Below are 25792 nucleotides of genomic sequence, written 5' to 3'. Positions count from 1 at the left end.
TCCCATGCCTGCATCGCCTGTCAGGGTCACGATTGAACATCATCAGTGACACGGCAGGTTCCCCACCCACCCCCAGGCAGAGTCTTCTTCCTGGAGTCTCCAGATGGCTGCACTGAGGACCTTGTTCCCTCCCCTCCCTAGGCAAGGGAGCCCACAGAGCGTTGGAAGCATTGTTAAATGTGCCAGTTTTATTTTTCATCACGACAAAGGACGAAGCTTCATCTCTAGTTTGCTGGCTCTGAGTCACTTGCTGAGAACCCAAGGAAACAAGCCGGCTCCATTCTCACCTGCCCAGAGCTCCCAGGTCTCTGGGTCCCTGCCATTGCCCATCTGCCGCTGTTCCCTTCCCGTAACCTTCGAGCAATGGGTCCCCGGGGCAGGGCCCCGCCACCCCCACTTCTCTCCTGCCAACTCTGCCAACCAGGCCTCCCTCCGCCTGATTGGAGCAACCTCTAAGAAGCAAAAAGGATGTGGGTCTTTGAGGATCCTCTCTGGTCTTGAGCCAGCCCAGGACGGGGTCCAGGAGCACCCTGGAACAAAGGCACCACAGCCCGGTGGGAATCTAGGGGTGTCGGGAGCAGCTGCCAAGGCAGGTCCCCGAGCTCAGACCCCAGAGGACCCCTCCCCATCCCCACGTGTTGCCACTGTTGCCGGATAAGGCCTTGTGGGCAGCAGCCAGGGAGCCGCATTTCCAAGGAATAGGAGCCGGCGGGCAGGCCAGATGGAAGCAATTACCGGCGGGAAAGCAGGAGAGGTGGGTGCTGGCAGGGGCGGGGAGGGGCTGCAGGAGCAGGGAGGGAGGAAGGGGAACCCAGCCCTGCCCAGATGAGAGAGGCAGGGGTTTGGAAGCCCAGGACCAGCCAGGCCAGATGTGGGGTTCAGGGCCGTACAGAGTTCTGGACTGCGAATCAGGAGGGCCGTGTCCCCCTTGGTCACCAACACCCTGTAGCCTTGAGCAAACCCTTTCACACCTCCGAGACTCGTCTTCTTCTCAGATCTCAGGGAAGGGTAAGATGAGCTTGGGGAACAGTAAAGAACTGGGCTGAAAAGCACAAGATTTTAGATGCAGGCAGAGTCCCAGCTCAGCTGCTTAGGAGCTGTGTGACCTTGGCCAAGTGGTCTAATCTTCCCACGCCTCCCTGTCTTCATTTACAAATGGGCTTAATGAAAGGGTCACACGAAGCGATGTATAAGTGAACAGCACAGTCTCTGTTTTTTTAAGAGGTTTACTGGCCCAAGCTTTTAATAAGTGCTTGGTAGGTAAACTGTAACCACTTTTGTTATTCGCTAAGTCCCTTTTCACTAGAAAGCCAGGTATTTGTGAAGGCTGCCCCAGCGAAGGACACAGGGCAGACCATGGACACAGGAGCATCACCGAAGGACCCGGAGCCTGCACCCTGGTGGAGGGCTCGGACCCACAGCAGAAACAACGGTGAGCCAGCCCAACACTCTGCAAACAGCTTCCTGTCCTCTTTCTAGCAACCATGCTCCCCAACCTCCACAGGAGAGCAAGATCCCAGAGTCCCCAGCCCGCTCAGGCTTAGAAGGTAAGCGGCACCAGCCCTTGCCCACCCTCGAGGTCTAAGTGGACACCTCCTCCACCCCCCCGCAGCAGCACCCTCCTCCCTCCTAGGCTTGGGGTAGAAGCCAGGGCTTCAAATTCTAGAACAATCACATCGGGTCTCTGCAAGGTGGCTTTGCGGGGGGTAGAGGTGGCAGAGATAGGGTAGTCATCTGGCTGCAGGGCTACTGGTCCCAGGCAAGCGGCCAATATTGAAAGAAAACCTGCAGCTCAGGATGGCCTTCCTCATCTGAAGAGCAATCAACACGGGGCAGCCCCTGGCAGAGTTTCCCCCTCTGTGGGCCTCAGGGGCGCCAGTCGGAGGCCCGTCACACCTGCCTGGGGCCCAGGCATCACTACAGCTGCTCCCACTTGTAGCAAACACTTGACCACTTCCTCCATCTGTAGAATAAAGGGCGTCACACACACACACACACACGGATTGTGGTACAGGTCAGGAGTGAACTGGAGTCCAGGCGTGGCCAGCAGCCCCGACTGGCACACTTAGAACAAGCGTGCACAAGTGCTGAGCGCCTCCAGGAAAGGGTGACCAAGGAGAGAGGGGAATTAATGACTACAGGTACCCAAATCTGCCCGCCCTAGGCACTTCCTCAAGGAAACCAAAAGGACAAGAATGGAGAAGGACCTGAAGTGGAGAGGTATGAGAAGCTAGCTAGTTCCTGCAAAAGAACGCGAACCCCCAGGCAGCTAAGGAGTCGGGGGGTGGGGGAGGGTCAGGCCCTGCACACTTTCTGGGTGTCCCCCTACCTGACTGCCCTGCTCCCTAGCACCAGGGTCCAACCCCCAGGGCCTGGGAACTCAGCTGGGTTCTGGTGGCTGTCACAAGCTGTAGGCCTGGTCCTCAGTCTCTGGGACCCTCTGGGACACTGATCTGAAGGATCCCTTTCAGGAGACTGGAGGTCCCCACCCCATCTTCATGGGCAGGGATCATGCTGTATTACTGCAAGGTGGAGGAACCCCTTCTCCATGACAGAGAGGTCAAACTGTTGAGCCACTCTGAGTGGAGGAGTCCACCCAGAGAATGCACCCACATAAGGCCTGGGTGGGCACACAGTGCAAGGTAGATGCTGGGCCAGAGTGGGTAAACCACAGATCATCACAGGGCCCAGGAAGGGAGGTCTGGCCTCAGCTGTAGAAAAGCGGGGAAGAAAGTGTTAAGTGTCAGTCATTCAGTTGTGCTCGACTCTGTAAGACCCCATGGACTGTAGCCTGCCAAGCTCCTCTGTCCGGAATTCTCCAGGCAAGGATACTGGAGTGGGTTGTCATTTCCTCCTCCAGGGGATCTTCCGAACGCAAGGATTGAACTCAGGTCTTCTGTATTGCAGAGTCTTGACTGTCTCCTCTCTCGCAGGCAGAGCCACCAGGGAAGCCCTTCCTTTCTAGGACTTGTTACAGTTCTAAGAGGAGCAGATTCTCGGTTCTAAACCAGAAAACTGGATCCTAGGAATCTAAAAGGGCTGGGAGGGTGGAGAGGCCAAAGAAGTCTGTTTCTGAGGAGTGGGAGTGAGTCACTGCTTTGGGAAGGGAAGTGGGTGAGGGACGAAAGGGAAATCAGCTCAGAAGGCGCTGAGGACTGCCTCGGCCTGGGCCTCCACTCACGGGCAAGGGACCCTATGGCACCAAGCAGCAGCCCACTCCCAAGCCACGGACGCTGCTCAGCCCCCAGCTCTAGCACGAGACCCCAGGCTACTTTCTAACTCCTCCTACCGTCCACCCTCCCCTCTGAAGCCCTGATGACCTGGGCTCTCGGGGGAAGGTCCAGACTCCTGGCTCTCCTTCGGGTACTGGGAGGGAGGCCCAGGGCCCAGGGGACAGCCTCAGATCTCCTGCCCAGGACATGGATGCTGAGGGACGGGGCACGAAGAGCCTCACAGTGGAGACTCAAACCAAGCCAGATACAGGCCAGAGGGACCTGAGCCATGTCAACTCATGCAGGGGGTATTTGCTGATTAGCTCCCAGCAAAGAGAAGAACCCCCAGAAGTTAATTTCTAGGCTCCGAGCAGCTGGCACCTCGCGGGCAACCTCTCTAGGATTATGGGCAGACTTCGGAGAGTCTCTTTGGAGAGTGTGGGAGGAATGCTGCTAAGAGCAAATACTCACATACCTCTGCCTCTGTGCAGGTAACTTCCATGGCACTCAGCACCGTAACGATTCCTCCCTGCGCGCCCCCCCCCCCCCCCCACCGCCCCAGAAGATGCCAGGGCGGTGGTCTAGACAGGGCAGGCGGCAGAGCACAGCTCAGGAGAGAGTGGCTTTGGTTTGTGCCTCTCTGCCACCTTAGCCGTGCCAGGCTCGTTCCCTAGGTTCCACAAAGAATACGTCTGCCGGAACTTGGCTTCCACACTGTGCCTCCACCCCCCACCCCACCCGGGGGATGGACAGCACAGGCTGCCCTGAGAAGCAAGAGGGTGTGCCAGCCTGTGGGTGGTCAGGAGGTCAGACGGGCACAGCTGAGCCCCCAGACACTGTCTGCAGCCCCAGCCCTCTGGCAGGAGCCCCCTACCCTGGCTCAGGACTGAGTCTGGGGGACAGGGGAGCAACAGCAGTAGATGAGGCCTCAGATGGCCCAGGCAGAGCCTCCCCCAAGACTGGCAATGGAGGGGCCAGTGCTGACAGGCATGCTGGCAGCTCAAGGTTTTGCCAGGGAGGTCCCAGCCAGCAGAGGCCCCAGGGGGGCACCCAGCACTGACAACTGAGCCCAGAGACTCTACCCGGGACTGAACTCCACCCCAAACCCATCCCTCCCCACTGCCCACCAGCCAGGCATGTCCCAGACACAGTATCCTAGGCCCAAAGACCCCCAGGAACGTGGACTGGTGTCTTGGGCACGGCCAGCCTGCAGCTAGCGACCCCGACGCTTGGGCTCTGCTTGGCGACCTTGGGTTTCCTGCACACAGGCGGCCCCAGCAGAGCCTGTCAATTCCAGCCAAGCCAGCCCGCCGACCTCCTGGACCTGGTGGGGCAGTTGTGGGGAGCAACCGCGGCTCAGAGGATGCCCAACACGGAGGCGGGGAATGGGGGGGCCTCTTCCGCCTCGGCGCAAGGCTGGGGGCTAGAAACTTTCCAGAGAGGGGGACCGTCCCGTTCGCTCACTCCCAGGGAGCAAAGACAATTGGCTTTCCGTGGAAAATCCCATCCAGAGCAAGGAATCCCTGGGCTGTGGCCGCCCGTCCGGGACCCCGACCCGGACCGCGCGGCGCCCACGTGCCCAGCCCGACCACCTCCCCTATCGCGGCGCCGGGCGGGGTACCGGGCGGCCGGGACCCGGAGGTGCTCCCCTCCCTCGCTGGCGGGCCCCACGGGGACCGGCCGCCGCGTACTCACCCTCGCGGGTGGCGCGGGGCGGGGCAGGACGGCTCCGCGCGCAGCTCAGATCCGCTAGGCGCGCGGGCTGGAGGCGCGGCGACTCCGCTCGGCCCGGTCCCTGTCCCAGGCGCGGGGCCGGCCTGGGAGCGGGCAAGTCCGCCTGCTGGGAGGCGGGGGCCCGGGCCCCGGCGTGGGGCGGGGAAGGGGGCCGGACACGCTTGCGCACACGGCCGGGGAGCCGAGCGGGGAGCAGGCAGGCAGGAGGAGGAAGGGCGGGGTGGAGGAGGAGGAAGGGCTGGGGTGATCCCGCTTACGGGCGGGGCGGGTGGCCGCCGACTCCGGATAGTGCGCCGGCCCGGCGGAGCCGGCTGGCGGCGGGCCCCGGGGTGAAAGGAGTGAAAGGAATAGACCGAACCGGCGAGCGCGAAGGGATGTGTGTCCGGGGGTGCGGTGTTGTGGGGGCGGTGCGGTGTTGTGGGGGCGGGTAGGAGGAGACTGGTCGGGTGAGGGCGCGGAGTTCAGGCGGGCGCAGCCTGTGAGTAGCACCAGGATGGATGTGCCCAGCGCAGCCCATGCACACCCTCCTGGAAACAATGAGCCCTACAAAACGTTCTCCGTTCTCCCACGCGCGGAGCTGTGTCTTTCTCCCCTTCAGGAAAGTGAGGCACACCTCTCCCACGCACAGTGGCCAGGTGCCCTGGTCGGAGACCTGCGCCCTCCCTTTGCACGAGTCTGGCCCTGCCACCCCCAAACTTCTCCCTCTGCACCTCCGGTGCACACCCTTCTTGGCTTTGAGAAAGCGTCTTAGTTTCTGTTCCTTACTGAAGGCGCCAGGCATCCTGCCCCCAGAGGAAAAACCCGCCAGGCCCTTAGCCTAGTGCCTGGGGCCCACCCACCCCAATCAAACCAGGAAACTACTTAGGCTGAAGAACCGTCCGGAAGTCACTGACAGGACAATCCCCAGACCCCAAGACACTCTCTCAGAGGTGAAGAGCCCTTAGTGTGAAGAGCTGGAGGAGGGGGGTGGAGTGGGGAGGGGGTAGCAAAGCTCCAAGGAAGATGTAAGACCCCACCCCCCAAGAAAGCTTAACCAGCTAGTGGCAAAGAGAAGGCTCACGTGGATGCCCACTCAAGGATAAGTTAGGATAGAAGCTAGTATAGATGAACCTATTTGCAAAGCAGAAATAGAGACACAGAGAGAATAAATGTATGGACCCCAAGGAGGGGAAGGGGTGTGGGGCCAACTGGGAGACTGGGGTTGACATGTACACACTGTAGATGGTAGTGGTGGTTTAGTTGCTAAGTAGTGTCTGACCCTTGAGGCCTCATGGACTGTAGCCTGCCAGACTCGTCTGTCCCTGAGATTCCTGACCCAGGGATGGAACTCGTATCTTCTGTATTGCAGGTGGATTCTTTACCCCTGAATCCCCACCGGAGCCCATAATGACACATACTCACCCATATAGTATCATACAGAGTAGCCTGCAATGCAGGGGCTCTTTATCAATAGTGGAGGGAAGCCCTACACTCTTGATACTATGTATATAAAATAGATAACTAATAAGAACCCACCTTATAGTTCAGGGAACTCTACTCAGTGTCCTGGGGGTATAGGTATAGGTAGAGCTGATTCTCTTTGCTATACAGCAGAAACCAACACATTGTAAAGCAACTATATACTCCAATGATTTTTTTTTTTAACCAACAGATTTCATTTAATACTGATGTTAATACAAGATGTAATCAGATGCAAATGCCGTTACCATGTTCTTAAAGTCGTTAAAAAGGGAAAAAATGTTGTAGGGTTTTATTTTCACCTTTCTTTTCCTAGCTGTCTTTTGTGTTCACACTCAGTCACTTCAGCCAAGTCTGACTCTTTGTGACCCCATGGACTGTAGCACACCAGGCTCCTCTGTCCATAGGATTCTCCAGGTAAGAATACTGGAATGGGTTGCTATGCCCTCCTCCAGGGGATTTTCCGGACCCTGGGATCAAACCCACATCTTTTATGTCTCCTGGTTGGCAAGCAGGTTCTTTACCATTAGTACCACCTGGAAAGCCAGGCTGTCTTTTAGGTAGAGATTTTTGGTCTGTTTACTTCTTATGTGTTAAAGAATTTGATTAGTCTTATGTACTTATAAATTCATTTTATCTTTTTCTTGCAGTTAAACTGCATAAGACCTAAAATAATCTGTTTCTATTTTTTTGTTATCTTTTTTATTAAATTTATTTCTTTTTAATTGAAGGGTAATTGCTTTACAGTTTTGTGTTGGTTTTTGCCAATCAACATTTGAATCGGCCATGCTGCTGCTGCTAAGTCGCTTCAGTCGTGTAGAGTAAGTTAGCACGGCATATGACTAAGTATAAGGCATGAGTAATTGACGAGGGGGGTTCACAGAAATGCCAGCTCTAAGTTCGCTTCAGCCAAAACTGGAGAGTTCATGGTCTGAGAAGAGGTAACTGAGGAAACACTCTGGCCTGCGTAAGCACAGCGAAGGAGGCAAGGTGAAGACAAGGGGCCTTGAGCACGTCTACAGATGGCTGTTCATTCTAAATCACACCGTGCATGGGGGAGATCTTTCCTACATCTTACCAGTGTTTAAATCACCAGTGTCCAGGCATAATTAATGCTTGGTTTTGTCAATCAAGCACTCACACAACAAATACTTATCTGGTATCAGCTCCAGCTCTGACAGAGTGACTCAAGTCCCTGCCGGGGGGTAAGGCTGAAGGGAGAGAGACCAGCCTCCCTGGTGCACGGGGTGGGGTGGGGGTCAGAGGGGAGACACTGACCCAAAGTGAGTAAAGCAATATCCGAAGCGACTAGAATCACAGAGCTGAACTGTGAATCAACCTAGCTTTGCAACTTTGCAAACTCTTTAATGAACTCGGTCTAAACACAGCTGGCAGTTCTTGTTCTGAACCACATAAGCTTCACCCTGTGGGAAAAATCAAACTGAAGGGCCAGCTTTGCTCTTGGAGACCTGATTTCCAACTCTGCCTCGGTGACTAAATAGGTTTAATTTTCTTGTTAGAAAAAAAAATGGAAGTAACTGTAAATTATTCAAAGAGCTATTGTTGATGTGAAATTAGGCAATGCTATAAATTTGCTCCAGCAGTATAAGGTAATGTTAAAAGTGTGTGCCCTTATCATACACGTGGCACCTCCTCCTCTAACCAATAAACTTCAGCTCTCCTCCCTTCTTTCCCCAGCTTATCCCAGGCCTGGTTACTGAGTGCCCAGAAGCTAACTGTCATCTAGACTCCTCCCCTCAGGCCACAGTGTGCTCACTCACGATTTTTTCCCTCTAGTTCTTTAACACAGACAGATGCTTAGCTGGCTGCCTAGAACCCATATCATCTGCGGGCCAGGAGGAAAGTGATTCTGGTACTTTTTGCCTGAAGCCCCTCCCAGCCCACTTGCCCATCAGCAGGGCACTGGGAGTTGCTTAGCAAGAGGCAGTCTGGTGGGGTGACCCAGCTTCAGCTCCTAAAACTGTTCCTTTGGGGGCCAGCTGTGCCCAGGATGAGTCAAGACACCCTGAGGATCAGTGGTCCGGATCCTGGCCCCCTTCCGAGCCATATTGCCTCCTTTCCCACCTCCAGAGCACCCCCTTTACCTCTCCGGTTCTGCCTCTGCTGTGGAGGAAGCTGGCGGACACAGCTCTGCTGGGGCGCTCAGGGGGCCTCTCTCTCTAGGGAGCGGAGGGAGGAGACAGAGGAGCAAGGGCTGTGGGAGGGGCAGGTGCATCTGGAGCCGGGAGGCCAGGGTGTGGGCCAGGGTGTGAGCCCTTAACACATGCGCCTCCCCAGGCCTCTGGCACCTGTCCCTTGAATGTGCCACGTTAGCATCCTGCCCACCGGGAGGCGGGAACGGCGAGATGCCGTTTGAAGAAGAAATAAACCCAATCCAGCATCTCAGACGCTTTTAAAAATAGCAACTTGGGGATGGTGTTTCAGCTCCTATTTTTATCAGATTTATACGGCTGGACGCTCGAGCTGTGCAGTTCCCAGGGATCTCAATAGCAGTGGACATCACTATTGTAGTCTTAGAAACCTGCCATAAGACCAAGGCTAAAATGCATTCCAGGAACCTGTCGGCTGGAAGAGACCCTGAGAAGTCATTGCATACAGCCCTCATCTCTTTCAATAAACCACAGAGAGTTTATGGCTTGCTTTTTGCCTTCAAGTCTCAGTTGCCATGACTTCAGTGCCCACTCTAGGATTTCATGGCCTTCTAATCCGGAAGTCGTTTTTAATATCTAACCCAAATATATTGGCTGGGTCCTTTAGGCCCTTCTGGCAGTGGGAAAATGGCAGCTAACATTTATGAGTTCTTGCCATGTCCACAAAATCCTCGTATTGAATCCTCACGAAGCCCCGGGGGTAAGCACTGCTTTCACTAACTCCTAGCTGATGAGCAGTTATCAAACTTGCCCAAGATTATATCTGGATATGGTGCAGGTTCTGTGGAGGGGTTACCAGACCATACTGGCACTGAAAAGAATGTACAGCAGGATAATACATTTCTCCATAGTTTTGACTTTCATTTCTTCCTGGTCCTGAAGGAAAAATTGGTCAGGGTGCTATTGGATATGCTGGAAGCCACGTTTTAGGCTCTGGCCATGCTGAGCCATGCTCTCCCTGAGTGTTGTGTCTTAGCTCATGGTGGTCGCTTGGCTCCCATTTTAGCCTGGAAGTCTGGCTTCTCCTGGCATAAGCTCCTATGGGCCCCCGTGCTTTTCTCAAAGTACTCAGGTTTGTGGAATTACTTTGTAATTATGTCTGTCGTTGTTGTTACAAATAGGTTCAAAGGATTAGACATGATAGACAGAGGGCCTGAAAAAACTATGGATGGAGGTTCGTGACATTGTACAGGTGACAGGGAGCAAGATCACCCCCAAGAAAAAGAAATACAAAAAGGCTAAATGGTTGTCTGAGGAGGCCTTACAAATAGCTAAGAAAAGAAGAAAAGCAATAGGCAAAGGAGAAAAGGAAAGATATACCTGTTTGAATGCAGAGTTCCAAAGAATAGCGAGGAGCAATAAGAAAGCCTTCCTCTGTGATCAATGAAAAGAAATAGAGGAAAACAATAGAATGAGAAAGACTAGAGATCTCTTGAAGAAAATTAGAGATACCAAGTGAACATTTCATGCAAAGATGGGCACAATAAAGGACAGAAATGGTATGGACCTAACAGAAGCAGAAGATATTAAGAAGAGGTGGCAAGAATACACAGAAGAACAATACAAAAAAAGATCTTCATGACCCAGATAACCATGGGTGTGGCTAACCCCCCCACACACACACCATCGGTAACCATGATGGTGTGATCACTCACCTAGAGCCAGACATCCTGGAATGCGAAGTCAAGTGGGCCTTAGGAAGCATCACTATAAACAAAGCTAGTGGAGGTGATGGAATTCCAATTGAGCTATTTCAAATGCTAAAAGATGATGTTGTGAAAGTGCTGCACTCAATATGCCAGCAAATTTGGAAAACTCAGCAGTGGCCACAGGACTGGAAAAGGTCAGTTTTCATTCCAGTCCCAAAGAAGGCAATGCCAAAGAATGCTCAAACTACTGCACAACTGCACTCATCTCACATGCTAGTAAAATAATGCTCAAAATTCTCCAAGCCAGGCTTCAACAGTACATGAACCGTGAACTTTCAGATGTTCAAGCTGGATTTAGAAAAAGCAGAGGAACCAGAGATCCAATTGCCAACATCTATTGGATTATCGAAAAAGCAAGAGAGTTCCAGAAAAACACCTACTTCTGCTTTATTGACTACACCAAAGCCTCTGACTGTGTGGATCTCAACAAACTGTGGAAAATTATTAAAGAGATAACAGACCACCTGACCTGCCTCCTGAGAAATCTGTATGCAGGTCAAGAAGGAACAGTTAGAGCCAGACATGGAACAACAGACTGGTTCCAAATCGGGAAAGGAGTACGTCAAGGCTGTATATTGTCATCCTGCTTATTTAACTTATATGCAGAATACATCGGGCGAAATGCTGGGCTGGATGAAGCACAAGCTAGAATCAAAATTTCCAGGAGAAAGATCAATAACCTCAGATACACAGATGGCACCATCCTTATGGCAGAAAGCAAAGAACTAGAGTCTCTTGATGAAAGTGAAAGAGGAGAGTGAAAAAGGTGGCTTAAAACTCAACATTCAGGAAACTAAGATCATGGCATCCGGTCCCATGACTTCATGGCAAATAGATCAGGAAACAATGGGAACAGTGAGAGACTTTATTTTTAGGGGCTCCAAAAGCATTGCAGGTGGTGACTGCAGCCACGAAATGAAAAGATGCTTGCTCCTTGGAAGAAAAGCTATGACCAACTTAGACAGCATATTAAAAAGCAGAGACAAAAAAAAAAAAAAGCAGAGACATTACTTTGCCAGCAAAGGTCCATCTAGTCAAAGCTATGGTTTTTCCAGTGGTCATGTACAGACGTGAGAGTTAGACTGTAAGGAAAGCTGAGCACCCAAGAATTGATGCTTTGGAACTGTGGTGTTGGAGAAGACTCTTGAGAGTCCCTTGGACTGCAAGGAAATCCAACCAGTCAATCCTAAAGGAAATCAGTCCTGAATATTCCTTGGAAGGACTGATGCTGAAGCTGAAACTCCAATACTTTGGCCACCTGATGCGAAGAACTGACTCATTGGAAAAGACCCTGATTCTAGAAAAGGTTGAAGGTGGGAGGAGAAGGGGACAACAGGGGATGAGATGGTTGGATGGTATCACTGACTCGATGGACATGAGTTTGAGTAAGCTCCAGGAGTTGGTGATGGACAAGGAAGCCTGGCGTGCTGCAGTCCACGGGGTCACAAACAGTCGGACACGACTGAGCGACTGAACTGAGTTGTTTGTAATTATGTCTATCATTATTGTCTAGTTGCTAAATCGTGTCCAACTCTTTGTGATCCCATGGACTGTTGTTGCTGACCAGTCTCCTCTGCCCATGGGATTTTTCAGGCAAGAATCCTGAAGCGGGTTGCCTTCTTCAGGGTATCTTCCTGACCCAGGGATCAAACCCAAGTCTTCTGAATTAGCAGGCAGATTCTTAACCGCTGCGCCACCAGAGAAGCCCAATTATGTCTGTGTGTCTCACTAAGTTGTAAGCTCCATGAGAGTTCTAGTTCCATATTCTTGTCTTAAAAAAAAAAAAAAAAAACAGGGTAGATGTTCAAAACCTTGTTCTTTGAATTTAAACACTTTAAACAAATTTAGTCCATGTGTATTTTTTAACAGTGGCTAAAATTTGGTAACTTCAAGTTTACATAGACTTCAGAATCCAATGTAATTTCAGTGAGAATATGGAACGAACATAGGGTTGCCAACATTTACTTTGCTATGTGAGGATTTTTTGAAAACAGCTACTGTTAATTATCACCATCTTCTTACAGAAGAAAGGTCCTTTTAGGGTTCTATATACATGTTTGGAATAAAGATTTAGTTCTTTCTGAGAAGGAAGAGTTAAAAGACCCACATCAGCCTATTCAAAAATAAAACAGATCCGTTAAACTCGTTTGGAAATACAAATATCACAAGAGAAACATTTTCAAATATTACTTTGTTCGCAACTGTTTCTTGATTTGTTTCTCCACTCCCAGGATGTGTGTTCAACAGAACTAGGCAACGTGGAGCTAACTGTCCAACTCCTCCTGAAATGTTATTTTTCTCAGTTTCATGAAGGAATGTTGACAAATATAGAACACTCAGCAATTCTGCCCTATGAGGAAACTTTTGGGCAAACTGAGGAGCCGAGGAAAAGCAGTCACGTCTCCAATCGCTCTCCTCCCTCCCAACCCAGCCAGGGAGAAAATCGGCCAAGGACTGGGGCCTGGCGCCGGTGGGGAGCTTCCGAAGTTTATGAGAAGGTGACACTCACCTCCGCTGCAGGAGTGCAGACACTCACCGAGGACACACAGCTAAACGCACAGGGACAGACGCCCATGCCGTCAGAGAGGGCTGGTGGTGGCTCATCAGTCAAGCGGTGCTGAGGCTTAAGGACTTTCTGCTCAGGATGCTGTCTCAGCGGAGGTGGGGAGCTGGGTGGGGTTCTGCTACGTGAAGGCAGGAGGAAAGCTAAGGCAGAAGAGACGGTTCTCATTCTGCATCCCTCGGGCTGAGGACTGACTGTCTGTCTGCCCCCTAGCCTGGGAGGCTGGGAGCTGCTTTATAGTCGTCTCTGGGTTCCCAGCCCTTAGGATGTTGGCTCAAAAGGCATGTGAGTCAAAGCTTTGGATTCCATTGCAACCATGCCGCTCTGGCCTGCTGCGTGTACGATCACCAGCAGATCCCTCTGTAGTGGGTCCTCATCCTTGCACCCCTTGACAAAGAAACAGGCTCAGGAAGCCTTGGGTTTGGTGCAGTACGTGTTTAATAAGCAAGGTGAGGAACAAGCGAATGGAGCTTGGCTGTGAATCGGGTCTCCTGGTTCTCGGTCCAGGGTATGCAGAGTAAGGGCCACCCCGCCTCTTCTGCCTCTGTTTTCATCCTCCTTTCCCTCTGCAAGACCCACATCCTACCTCCCCTGGCAGTGTGTCCTGAGGAAGCAAGATGTGGTAACTCATAGCCCCACATTGACCGAAGAGCAAATGCGGCCCCTCTCGGGCAGCGTGATGCGTCTGGGAAGAGGGCCTCGTGGGTTTAACTACACGTCGCCAATGTCTGCACCCGTGTCGCCGCTCTGCTGGAGCAGTGAGACGTCACTTTGCCAGATGCGCCCTTGATGGCTTCCTACAGGCTATCAGCCTTGGGTGCTTTGAAGTTCCTTCACGGCCTGGCAATTCTGTGGTCAGGGACCTAGGACAGCGGTCACACCTTGACCCGTGACTCAGGGCTTTCTGATTTCACTTCAACCATAGGTCACTGTGCCCTGCTGAGACACTGGATTTATCTTCTGCTCTGTGGCAGTGTGTTTTGTCTTCCTGTCCAGATAACGAACTCAAGGCCACAGGCTCACTGACCAAGGAACAGAAGCAAAGGCAGGCATCTTGGGCTTGCGTCACCTGATTCTGATTAAGGCCTTCCACTTCCAGGCCAGCCTCCAGCCCTGTCAACAAGAGTTTACCAACAGGACCGGCTCACACATGGGAAGTGTGAGCTAATGGTGGAGGGAAAGAGGAAGTGCTGTCAGAAAGACTATAGACTACTTCCAGAAAAGTTTCATATGTGGTTTTTTCTGGAGGGGACTCCCAGACATGTGGACCATCAGGAAGAAACACTAAGTGGGAAGAAGGAAGAGAAAGGTGGTAGCAGAACAGCAAGGAGTGAAAGCAGGGAGGCCCAGGACGTGACGTCAGCCAGGAGGGGCCCTGCAGGAGCCCTCCAGGTTGGCCGTGCCCACCCCCCTTCACCCCGCTAGGGTCTGCCCACTCCACCTCCCCAGGCCACACTGTGGGTCCATACTGAATGAGACCGATACTTTATTCTCATGCTGGAAAAAAGCCAGTACAAAATACATTAAAAAAAAAAATTCACTTGGTGCAAAAAAACCCTGCTGCCCCCATCCCCAACAAGGGTGGTCTCTTCTCAGCCTCTCTGGGCCTCCTGCAGGAGCGCCAGGAGGGGGTCGTCAGCCCGGAGTGCAAAGGTGAGCGTGCGACGCTGGTAGTACTCGGGGTCCTGCTCCAGGTTGTCGATCACCTCCGCCAGCAGGTGGGCACGCTCCACGCCGGCACCCGGGGCCTCGAAGCCCAGGGCGGTGAAGTGCACGTGCAGGTGGTAATACGAGGGCAGGTAGTGCAGATAAACGCGGAGCCGGTCCGCCGCCACCTGGTAGCGCCGCAGGATGGCCTCCTGGCAAGGAGCGGGGGGCAGAGGGTCAGCTGCTGCCCCCACGCTGCCGTCAGAGCCCCCTCCTGCCCACAGCCCCCACCAGCCTCTCCGTCGCCCCATGGCTGGCTTTGGAATCCCTGTCTGCCATTCTAGGGAGTCAGCAGGGGCAGGTGACAAGCAGCAAGGTGGAGGTTTTCTGCCCAAGGAAGGGGATGGTGGCCTTGATCAGGGCTCCCTGCTCCAACCTGCTAGAACACCTGCTTCCTCGGTCACCGCTGGGTCTCTAGGAAGTCTTGAGGGGCCAGCATTCCCAACACTGGGGGACTTGCCTGCCCTGGAGGAGTTACCAGACTTAAATCATCAAGTGGGTGGCAGGAAGCCTCTTTTTCCCCGCTCAGCACAGAACAGAGTGGAGCCAGGCTGCGGCAGAGCCTAAGGGCTTGGTGGCAGAGAAAAGTCGCAGAAGGGGACATGGGCAGGGCTGGACAGAGCTGGGAGGCATCACAGGATCCTCAGATTCTCGCTGGACTCCCAGTGGAAGAGGAAAGCATCACCCTTAGCCCCGGCTCCCTTGGCCCACCCCAACCTTGCACGGTGGTAGAGCTTTTTCTCCTCCAATCGCCTTCAGGAGCCTCTAAGCCTCTTGGAATTAAGAGAAGATTTAATTTCCAATGTAGGCCAATCCCTGAGGTGGCAGGGGTGAAGAAAGACAGGGCCCCAGTGGGCTCAGAACACACGCTGGGATTACACTGTGCTCTACTGATCAGGTGCGCCCCTAGGGATCTGGGCACAGGGTGACCACTAGGGCACCCAAAGGGCTTCCTGGAGGGCTGACCCACCTGAGAGGGTGCTGGAGTTGCCAGGGCAGATGCAAGTGCTGGCCTGACACCTCCCAGGTGCCCCGCATCCAGAGAAAAGAGAAAGGCAGCCGGGGACATGGTAGGGTGAGCAGGTGGGCGGGAAGGCAGGTGAGCACAGTAGGGAGGGAGCCAGAGGGGAAGGAGAGTGGCCCCTGTGCCCAGGTCCTGGCAGAGCCTTGGAGCAGGGCTGTTGGACCTCGACCCAGGGAGCCTCTCCCCTGCTGGAAACCTTGGTAACAGCAGGCCTGGCATGGAGGTTGCACAATTCAGTGTCTTAGAGTGGAAACAAGGCTGAGGCCAACCCAACAGAATAATGGGTTCAGGGGGACCCCTCCAGATACCCAGGCCCAGATACGTGCAATGACCTGCCTGAGGCCACCCAGTGGGCTAAGGTCAAAGTGTCGGAACCAGGATCACAGCCCCAGATTTGAGACTCTCCTCTCCCCCACCATCTGCCCGCACCCCCAGGGCTCCTTTTAGCAACCTTTTCATCCGATTCAGCAAATCTCCCAGAGGGAAAGTGTCCCAGAACGCCAGGTGCTAGAACGTTCAGTCTCTGCCCTCGGGGTACACCAGGGGACACACGCAGGTCCATGTCAGGTCGTGGACCATCTACCCAAGAAACACGTGTGGCGTGATGCAGCTGTCACGGCTAACCCTGGGATGGGAGGGCATCCCACATGTGACCTGCAGGACAACGTCAGGGAGCAGAATCGAGGACCCGAGCTGAGGAAGCCTGTGTGGGGTGAGGCAAGGGGGCTGAGCGCAGAGCTGGAAGGCAGGGTGGGACCAGGACCACGGGCTTCCTGAGGCCATCTACGAGCCTTCACAGGCCCCTGCAGGGCACCTAGAGAGAAGCCGTTTCACAGAAGGGTGGGGTGAGGAAAAGGCCCAGGAACACACAGGAATCGGAGTGTAACCCCTCTGGGCCCTGGCGTGGACTTGGCCCCGGGAACCTCACCTGCCCCTCCCGGAGAATGTTCCTGAGCAGCGGCAGGTGCTCTGGGGTGAGGTCCCGAAGCGACTTGATGCCCCGGCGATGGCAGATGGCGATCAGGTACAGGTCATCGAGCTGTGTGGAGACAGGCGGGGTGACTGGGCTCAGCACGGGGGGCCAACCGTGGAGACTGCCCATCCTGGAAATGCTCCCCCGGAAGTCAGGACGCACCCCCACCCCAAGGCCTGCAGGGCCAGCCGCCGCCAATCCCAGGGACACCGTGGCCGGACCCAACCCCAGGCAAGGTGGGTGTCCACCTGCCCCAGGTGAGTGAGGGTAGTGTGAGGGAAGAAGCCTCTGTTTATTCTTCCTGCTCAAAAATATCACACGAGAGTATTTACATACTCACAGCTGATGGGGAAGTAGGGGGGCAGAAGTAGGGGGGTTCAAGAGAATGCCATCAACCACTTTTATGGTCTGATCACCTGTACTAAGTGCTGTAAGACACAAGGGGAGAAGAGTGCAGGAGAAAGAAGGAAAGACTAGTGAGGGCGGCCGGAGAGGAGACAGGGGACCTGGGTCCGGAAGAAGAGGGAGGGACTGGGAAAAGAGCACTGAGCAGAGGAACAGTGGAGAGAAAAAGGCTCAGCGGCATTGCTGGGGGGAGGGGGACTCCGTGTGCCTGCAATCGAGACAGGTGAGGGGCGGAGAGGCCAGTGCTGGGGAAGGGAGCCTGGGGCCCGCAGGGCAGGGAGCTCCACCTTGCTTCACCCTTGTCTCCCTTCCCTTATCTCACAGGGCTCATAAACAGCCCTTCCTGCTGTCCTTCCTGAAAACAGCGGCTGGCCGAAGACCTGGGGGTCATAACAGTACAAAGACCCAAGGCCAACAAGACCTTGAGCCAAAACCTTGAGCCAGAGAGCAAAATGACTCTTCCTCTTGCCCAGAAAACCCTTCCTGTCCCAGTCACCACTTGCCCAAACCCTGGCCTTGGCCGGTTTCACATCCTCACGCAAAGCAAGCCCCAGACACCAGGGCTCCAAGGGCCAAGGCCTGGTGCGGATCCAGCGGCCCTCAGCTCTGCAGGCCAGGCTGCTAGATTCCTCAATGAGATAATCTGGGGACCAAGAGTCACCCGGCTAAGTCCCCAAGGGCCCCAACTTAAAAAACTGGGAATGAGACTTTCCAGATGGTGCCTGATGTCCAGCTGTGCTTCTTCATGCCAACAGTCTCTCCATGCCACACGCACTCGTCTCCGCCAGAGCCCTAAGAGCTGGGCTTTCTGCCCCAGACTGGCCACACATGAGCGCAGTGGGAATCTGCCAGCAGACGGCTAAGCGGAGCCCACCTGGGCCTCAGCTCTGCCTGCAAGTCCCTTCTGGACTCTTCCTTCTCATGGCCTATGTCCAGGACTCTTGTACAAGCTGAGACCCAAGGAGCAGCAGGAAACGAAGCTGTTTGAACTAGGAGTATCTGCGTGCCTGTGAGTGTCTTCAGCCGTTCCGCGTTGTCACCGTCACAGGCCCTCCAAACAATAGTAACATTTGTTTAAATGATATCTGTTGACAAATCCCAAAGATGACATTAAGTCACACCTCTCTGCTCCACTGGCATGGAATGAAGCATGAAGCCTGTGCTGGGTGCCAGCTCACGGGCTGAGTGAGGGAAGGAAAACAGACCTGTCCTTTGATAGCAGACATGACCCTGGATTTTCCCTAAAGGGCCCCGGCTGCCCAGAGAAATGATCTGGAAAAAAAACAGGTGAGGGGCTGGCAAGGGTCTCAGACTGGCATCCCAGAAGGCAGCACATCAACCCCCCTGGGGAGACAGAGGCCATCAACCTTGTCTACTCTAAGGCAGGGCAGCAAAGTCAAAGCAACAGCCTCCTAGCAAAGGGCGAAACGGAGGACGGCTGGAGCTCCGGACAGCCATGGCTCCACCTCAGGAGAGACGCGGAGATCGAGTGCCTCAGACACCAGGATCTACATTCCATGAGCTGAATGTGTCTGTGTGTCTACATGAACACGCACACACATGCTGACATGCATAGCGTGTAAAGACTATGGAGGAGAGACAAACCCTCTCTCCTGGGGCAGGGACGTGGAGGAATGTCGGGTGAGGGAATGCGCCTTCACTGCCCACTCTGTGTGCCGTTTGTATTGTCACCATGTACATGCTGGTGTTGGCATCCCTGGCGGCTCAGATGGTCAAGAATCTGCCTGCAAAGCAGGAGATGTGGGTTCGATCCCTGGGTTGGAAAGATCCCCCGGAGAAGGGAATGGCAACCCACTCTAGTATTCCTGCCTGGGGAATTCCATGGACAGAGGAACCTGGTGGGCAAAAGTCTATGGGGGTCGCAAAGAGTTGGACATGACTGAGCTTCTAACACACATGTAGATATATTAACTGCACCAATCCCTACATCCCCGAATAAGCCAATAAAAAGGAATATACAGTTTCTCTCTACAGAGAACTGAGGAAGGGAGTCTCTAATCTCCAGGGAGCCAGAGTCCAGCAGACATTAGGGACTTGATCAGTATTCGCGGGGCTTCTCTGGTGGCTCAGTGATAGAGAAGCCACCTGCAATCAGGAGACGTGAGTTCGATCCCTGGGTCGGAAGATCCCCTGGAGAAGGGAACAGCAACCTGCTCCAGCATTCCTGCCTGGAGACCCCCATGGACAGAGGAGCCTGGTGAGCTTCCAGAGGAGTCAAGCATGACTTAGGGACTAAACAACAACAGCAAAATATTTGTGAGACAGACGGACAGATAAACGGAAGGATGGACGTTTTTTAACCATGGGCCACCAGTGACCGGAAAAAGACACGCTCCTGGGCAGAGCAGTGGCACGAGGGGCCGCCAGGGTGGCTGGAAGTCCCCTCAGAGCACATGCCAGACCGCCCTCTCCTCTGCCCTGCTCTGGCGGATGAGGATGAGGACAGAAGCCCAGGCCTGGCCGTCGCCCTGCTGGACACACTGCCTGATTCTAGGGAGCCGTGGGCCTCAGTGTTCTGTCACAAGTCAGACATGAAAGGCCCTTAACTGTGGCACCACAAGGAGACAAGAGGTAATGAGCAAAGGTCAGGGACAGTCACACCTGTCCAGTCAGCAAGTTAAAAGTCTGATACGCAAGCTGGCCCCTTCACAGCCCGAGGGCGAGTCGCCCCACTGTGTGGCTGGGACCCTGCTGCGGCGCCTGAAGCCTGTTCTTTCTTAAGGGGACAGACAGCGGGCAGTGCCCTGGGCAGGCCTGGCAGGACGCCTGCCGGCGCCAGGTAAGGAGGAGCACGGGCTTCCGCTCTCAGTGCCACAGGCACCAGGGCATTACGGCTCCTTGCATGGGGAGGCTGCAGCTATCCCCATGTGGCCCTCGGACCACCACCTCCTGCAAATCACAAGGTCTTCAGGGACCTTGTGAGTCCAAATTCCTCCTACCAGCACCCCCACCCACCCCCACCTCCCTTCACCAGAATGGTCAGCACACGGCTGCCCAAGGGGGCGGACGGGATTGGCAGAGCCCCCCGGCGTCCCTACCCAACGGGTGCTCTGGTTTCGTCCCCTCCGGTCCTCTGCCCTCCCTTCTGGCCTGAGTGGGGATCAGTTGTTAGGGGGCGGCCTCTGCATATCATCACCCAGAGGGGAGGGCGGGCTCCTCTGACCTTTCCGGCTCAGCGCTGAGACCTCTGGAAACTCCCTTCAGATTCCCTACCTGCCCTCTCCTTCCCCCGCCAGCCACATCCAGGAAGTCCCACAAGCCGCCCCAGGAGACAGCTGGCACTGGCTCGCCCATGTCTCTGAGCCTGAATCCTGTCCGCCTCACCCTGGCCACAGGCTCGGCTCTCCCGTCTCCTGGCAACTGGAGTGGTGTGGCTGGTCGGGAAACCCATCCCACCCACCCAAGAGAATGCAGGTGAGCTTGGCAGAGGGTGCAGAGGCCTGACCCGTGGCTGAGAGAGTGAGACAGGAGGTGTCCGCCCCAGCGGGACGGGCCCGACTCCAGATCAGTGTCCCCGGGAGACTTAACAATGATGTGAGGAACACAGAGCCCAGAGGGGCCTGCCCTAGAGCCTGGATTAGTCACGGATTTCAACTGGGAGGAGGAGGGGGGACGTCTACCTGCTCCCCACCGCCAGCCCCCAGGAGACCAGGGCTGGCTTCCTGGGCCTTATCCGGGCCCAACTCCAGTCTGTGTGGGCACAGCGCTGCCTGGACCCGGTGCCCTGCTGGTTCCTGTTACTCTCAGGGCACAACAGTCCACCCAAAGAGGCGACAGCCAGCGAGCCTGGGGATGGGCCTCTCGGTGTGAGATGAGGGAGGAGGAGAGGAGGTGCACAGAGAACGCAGAGGACTGGAGGGGCAGCGTGAGTGAAGACGGCTCCTGGGGAACCCACTCCCGAAAAGGTCAGGGGAGGGGGCCGCTCGGGGGCCAGGCAGCAGAGCTGAGAGGCCTTGGTGGAGGGACGCGCCTGGGCTGCTGGAGGGCCCCTCTCTGGCTCGTGTGGTGCAGGGGACTCCTCCGGCTGGTCCCCGTGGCTTCTGCCAGCCAGTGCTGCCTGGACGTGCTGGTGTCCAGAGCGTGGGGAGGGGTAAACTATCCATTTCAGGACTCTGGGCACCCCTGGAAGGGACAGTGGCAGCCTCGCACTTGGCTGATGAAGGAATAGCCTGTGACATCATGACGCAAACACTGCCCATCCTCACCGCTAGCGTGGGAGGTAAGCCAGAAGGGGCTTTAACTGGCCCACTGGAGGGCAAATATTTGTGTAGGTGCTCCCACTGCAGACAGCTCAGCCTCCCCTGTCGGTTAATTACAATCTGCTTAGAGAGAGAGACCAGCAGGAGGAAGAAGGGCAGGATTAAGGAGTGGCAGCTGGAGCGGGGCACTCAGAGACCAGAGAGGCCCAGCGCGAAATCCTTTACCTGCTGTTGGTTCCACTTGAGGTCGGGGATCAGGACAAAGCCGTCAGACGGATCTGGGTTCTCAAAAACAATCCGGTCTGCTTCAGCCTTCTTGTCGAGAATGTTGTACACCCACTGGAGGGAGGGCAGAGAGAGGGGGTTCACAGGCCAGTCCTTTCCCCGAGAGACACCCCACACTGGGAAAGGCAGGCTCAGGGAAGGACACCCAAGGTTAAAGGGGCACAAAGCTCAGGGGATCCACACTCAGGCCATCCCGGCCCAGAGATCAGCTCTTGGGTCCAGAAGAGACTTCCCCTCTCCCACCACGGCCACCCAATAGGGGACACCATGGCTAGCCCCACAGGGGTCACTACAGCTGCCCCCACAAGGGTCCAGATGGAGCTCCCTGTTTAGGCCCGTCCCAGCCACCCCTGTGTACACGCTCTGCTCTGGCCTCACAAGCCTGGTCTGCAATCCCCTTCCACTGCCCACGGGACTCTGGTGAAGTGTCCCTGTGCCCCGACAGGACCACGGGGCAGAGAGTCTGCTGGGAGTTCCTTTTGCAGAGGGAGCTTACCATGCACCACGGCAAGGAAGGTCTTATGTTCTGGAAGTAACTGTGCTGGGTTTCCCAGCCCCCTTGGGATTCTTGTGAGCATGGTGTTAACGCCTCTACCCTACCCGACATAGACCCTTCAAGACAAAGCAGAAGAAACGCCACACGAGAGGCAACGACGCAGACCCTTCCTCCCTTCCTGTCAACCCTGGGCTGCCAGCTCTCTCATGCCCTTTGATCAGCTGCTGTCCACCATCTTCAAGGACCCTTCCTTGAGCACTGCATGGACCCCAAGAGCATCACTTTACCATTAAGGTCCTGGTGGCCTCTCTGAGGAAGCCAGCCTGCAGCCTGGAGGTCAAGATACGAAGGCCCTGTTCTCATGGGGCTCCAACCCCTGGAGCCCAATCCACTCCACTGCCCCTGAGCGCTGAGAACCCTTTGCCAACGTGACTTCCTTCCTGGCCAGTGAACTCTGCCCGAAATCTGACAGGGAACCCTGCTGCACAGCCAGAGAAGGGGCAGGAGTTGGGCTCACCCAGCTGCCCCTTCTGCCCCACGGTCAGGAAGGCACTCGAGCTGACGAGGGCTGGAGGGGAGGACAGGGCACCGACACGGCCAGCCAGCTCCTTAGCCCATCACCAGGAGTGCTGGTGCAGCAGGGTCAGCGAGAGCCAGGGCTGTCCCCCCAGCCCCGTGGGGGCTCCCTTCCCACTGCCCCCCAAGTCCACATCCTGCACTCTCGGCCAGCACAGCCAAGGCCAAGTGCAACCGTCTGATATGGAGAGGGACGAGGCAGAGGGAAACTGCCAGGGACGATGTGGGCCTCCCAAGGCCCTCCAGTAAGACCCAGAGGCCAGTCACAGTAAGGTCAACCCACTAGAAAAGAGGGGCTTTCCCAAGGAAAGCCTGGCCACGCCACTACCTGGTGAGGCCTGGAGGCCATCCTGGAGTGGCTTCTTTGTGCAACCCTGGGGCCAGAGCAATGCACAGCCCAGCAAGCTGAGAATTTCCCAGGGGAAGCATTTCCTCTCTAACTGGCCGTCTCTCTAGGAATGTGCCACTTGAGGAAAAAAATCAGTCAGATCCTGACCGGAAATCTCCCAAAAAATAAATGGGAGGGAGGGGATGGTGGTTCTGCGTGGACAGCCCTGGGGTCGCCCAGCCCACAGCAGGGGCCTGCCTTCCCCCACAGCTCCTGCCTCCACCTAGAAAACAATGTATCATCTGGGGGAGAATGAATGGGCTCTGGAGCCCAACAACATGGGGCTCATCTCTCACCTCCAACACTAACTAACTAGCTGCACGCTGCAAAGTGATGTCATCTAAGCTTTGGTTTCCTCCTTCATCAAGAGGCGCTAATTATACCCACAGGTTAGGGCTGTGGTGAGGACTAAGCGAGAAAACGCTCACACAGGCGTCCAACACAGAGCCCTGCCCAGGGAGCCAACGGAAAGCAGAAAAGTTTCTGGGAAAGGTCAGGCTGGGCGTGCCTGAGGCTGCAAGACCAGCTGTGGGAAGGGGAACAAGGAGAGTGGATGAGAGCAAAGGAAATGCGTTGATTCCGGGGCAAGAGAGAACCACGTGTGAGATTGGAGGGGCGCCCAAGGGCTGGGACGGTGTGGTGTGATGAAGGAGTGTTGTGATAAGAGCATCTCGGGGACCAGGCAAGCCCACAGGTGCAGGGACGTACACCCAAGTCCACACAGTTCCGACCCAGAGTCCAGCCCCAGAGCCCACCAAGCGCCATGCCATCCATGTGGGCAGGGCCCCTGGGAGAGCGGGAGTGGCCTGGATTCACAGGACAGCTCAGCCCAGACGAGGGAGGAGAAGCAGGGGACGCAATTCACGCCATCACAGAGTGATGTCACAGGGAGGGGCACCCTGGGAAAGCAAGCCCGGCAGCCTCGGCCCCCCGGATGATGGGGCTGTGGGGACACTGGCAGCTTCTGGACCCATCTGGGCGGGACGTCCTCCCTGTGGGTGATGCTGGCAACTGCCCCGGGAGCCTCTCTCCTCCTTATTCCTGTCCCCCTGCTCCGTGGCTGGCCCCTCTCCTCCGGCCAGGTCTCAGCTCCACGCCCTCCTGTTCCTCCTTGCAATTGCCCCCCGTATGGACAACAGTGGCCGCCCCTCTGGTGCCTCTTCTGCGTGGGAAACAGCAGCAGCCACATGGTACGTGGCACCAGGACCCCAGGACGGAGGTGCTGTCCGTCACATTTTCCAGACAGGGAAACTGGGACTCAAAAGTGAAAGATGAGGACTTCCCTGGTGGTGTGGTGGATAAGAATCTGCCTGCCAAAGCAGCAGACACAGGTTCGATCCCTGGTCTGGGAACATCCCACATGCTGTGAGGCAACTAAACCCATAAGCTGCAACTACCGATCCCATGTGTCTGCCTAGAGCCCGTGCTGCACAACAAGAGAGCCCACGCACCACAACAGGAGAGAAGCCCGCTCAGCAGCAAAGCACAGTCAAAAATAAATATAAAGTACAAGGTCTCGAGGCGCTGAGGTGTCAGGGCAAGAGGCCAAACCCTGGGCTCACAAACGGATCTCTAAGGCTCTGGATCCAGACATCCCACTGCATTCTTTGTTTTAACTGGGAAATTACAAGCACCTCAGATTTGAGTATCCAAGTAGCATCGATGGCTAAGAGCACAGACACTGGGACCAGGCCCCCTGGCTCTGCAGCTAGTCTCCAAAAGCTTGTTGTTGAAGATCCGGTGCCCGTAAAATGCTCAGGACCGTTGCTGTTCTAAGTCACCTTGTGGCTGAGACATCCCAAGCTAACTTACTGTCCTCCATGGAAACCCACTCTGCCGTCCACACCCCTGTGCTGGTTAACCATCCCACCATCTGCCACTCATTGCGCAAGGCACCCACAGGCCACCCCGCCTCGCTGCTCCAAGCCAGCCCCCATCTAGGTCCTGTCTCTTAATTGAAAAAGCAGCTCCCCTCTGCCTCTTCCTCCTTCTACTCTCACCACTTCCAACTGCTTCGTTAAATTTCATCACATTACCCACGTGCTTAAAACCATTTACAGGACCCTCACTGCCTACGGCACTCGTCCTCAAATCTGACAAGAGATGATTTTTTCCTAACCCAGATTTCCCAGGTCCATCCTGAGTCAGTAGATACCAAGGAGGGCCCTGTGCTCTGTATTTTATAAAACCTCAAGAGGCCATGCTGATGACTGGCAAGGTTTGGGAACTCCTGGTCTCCTGGGTAAAGTGCATACACCTCTTCCTGGGTCCTGCCTGTCTTCTCTTGCTAGCTCTCCAAATGCATCAGAGTCCAGCCCGCTGAGGCTCTGGCGTTTCTCTCTGCTCTGGCTGCAGAGCCCTGTTTGTTCTGTCCACTTGGCAAACTTCTCTTTGTCCTTTTAAGATCCAACTGGAGGATCCTCTCCCCACTGAAGCCCCCCACCCTCTGGGCTTACCACTCCCCTTTCTGTCACAGCTCTACCTTGCGTATTAACCACCGAAGTGCTCATCCCATTATATTGCATGCCTACCTTCCTTACAAGACTGTGGGGACATTATCAGTGCTTATCCTGGTGACCCTCCAGACCCTAGCACAGGGTCTGGGACCTAGGAGATGCTCAATAAATATAATAGCTATTGCCAATTAGCTCTGCAGAATTCCAAAGAATCGCAAGGAGAGATAAGAAAGACTTCCTCAGTGATCAGTACAAACAAATAGAGGAAAACAGAAGAATGGGAAAGACTAGAGATCTCTTCAAGAAAATTAGAGATACCAAGTGAACATTTCATGCAAAGATGGGTACAATAAAGACAGAAATGGTATGGACCTAACAGAAGCAGAAGATATTAAGAAGAGGTGGCAAGAATACA

The 25792-nt window shown here is 55.0% G+C and overlaps 2 protein-coding genes across 3 annotated transcripts in view; both read right to left on the bottom strand.

The window, feature by feature from the left end:
* Positions 1-5049, bottom strand: part of ST3GAL4 (ST3 beta-galactoside alpha-2,3-sialyltransferase 4) — a 42507-nt gene extending 37458 nt beyond the window's left edge. For both annotated transcript variants that reach the window (XM_052662114.1, XM_052662115.1), the window contains exon 1: positions 4908-5049. The gene's annotated coding sequence lies outside the window, so the exon portion shown is untranslated. The remainder of the gene's footprint in view (positions 1-4907) is intronic.
* Positions 5050-14363: 9314 nt separating this feature from the next.
* Positions 14364-25792, bottom strand: part of DCPS (decapping enzyme, scavenger) — a 41552-nt gene continuing 30123 nt past the window's right edge. The window contains exons 4-6 of the mRNA XM_052662213.1: positions 21402-21515; positions 16507-16617; positions 14364-14706 (exon numbers count right to left, since the gene is read on the bottom strand). Of these exons, the coding sequence (XP_052518173.1) occupies positions 14440-14706; positions 16507-16617; positions 21402-21515 (492 nt within the window). The 3' untranslated portion in view covers positions 14364-14439. The remainder of the gene's footprint in view (positions 14707-16506; positions 16618-21401; positions 21516-25792) is intronic.

The sequence above is a fragment of the Budorcas taxicolor genome, chromosome 25 (assembly GCF_023091745.1).
Source record: "Budorcas taxicolor isolate Tak-1 chromosome 25, Takin1.1, whole genome shotgun sequence".
NCBI classification, from domain to species: domain Eukaryota; kingdom Metazoa; phylum Chordata; class Mammalia; order Artiodactyla; family Bovidae; genus Budorcas; species Budorcas taxicolor.
The sequence above is the reverse complement of the archived record's forward strand: the minus strand, read 5'-3'. Positions and strand labels throughout refer to the sequence as shown.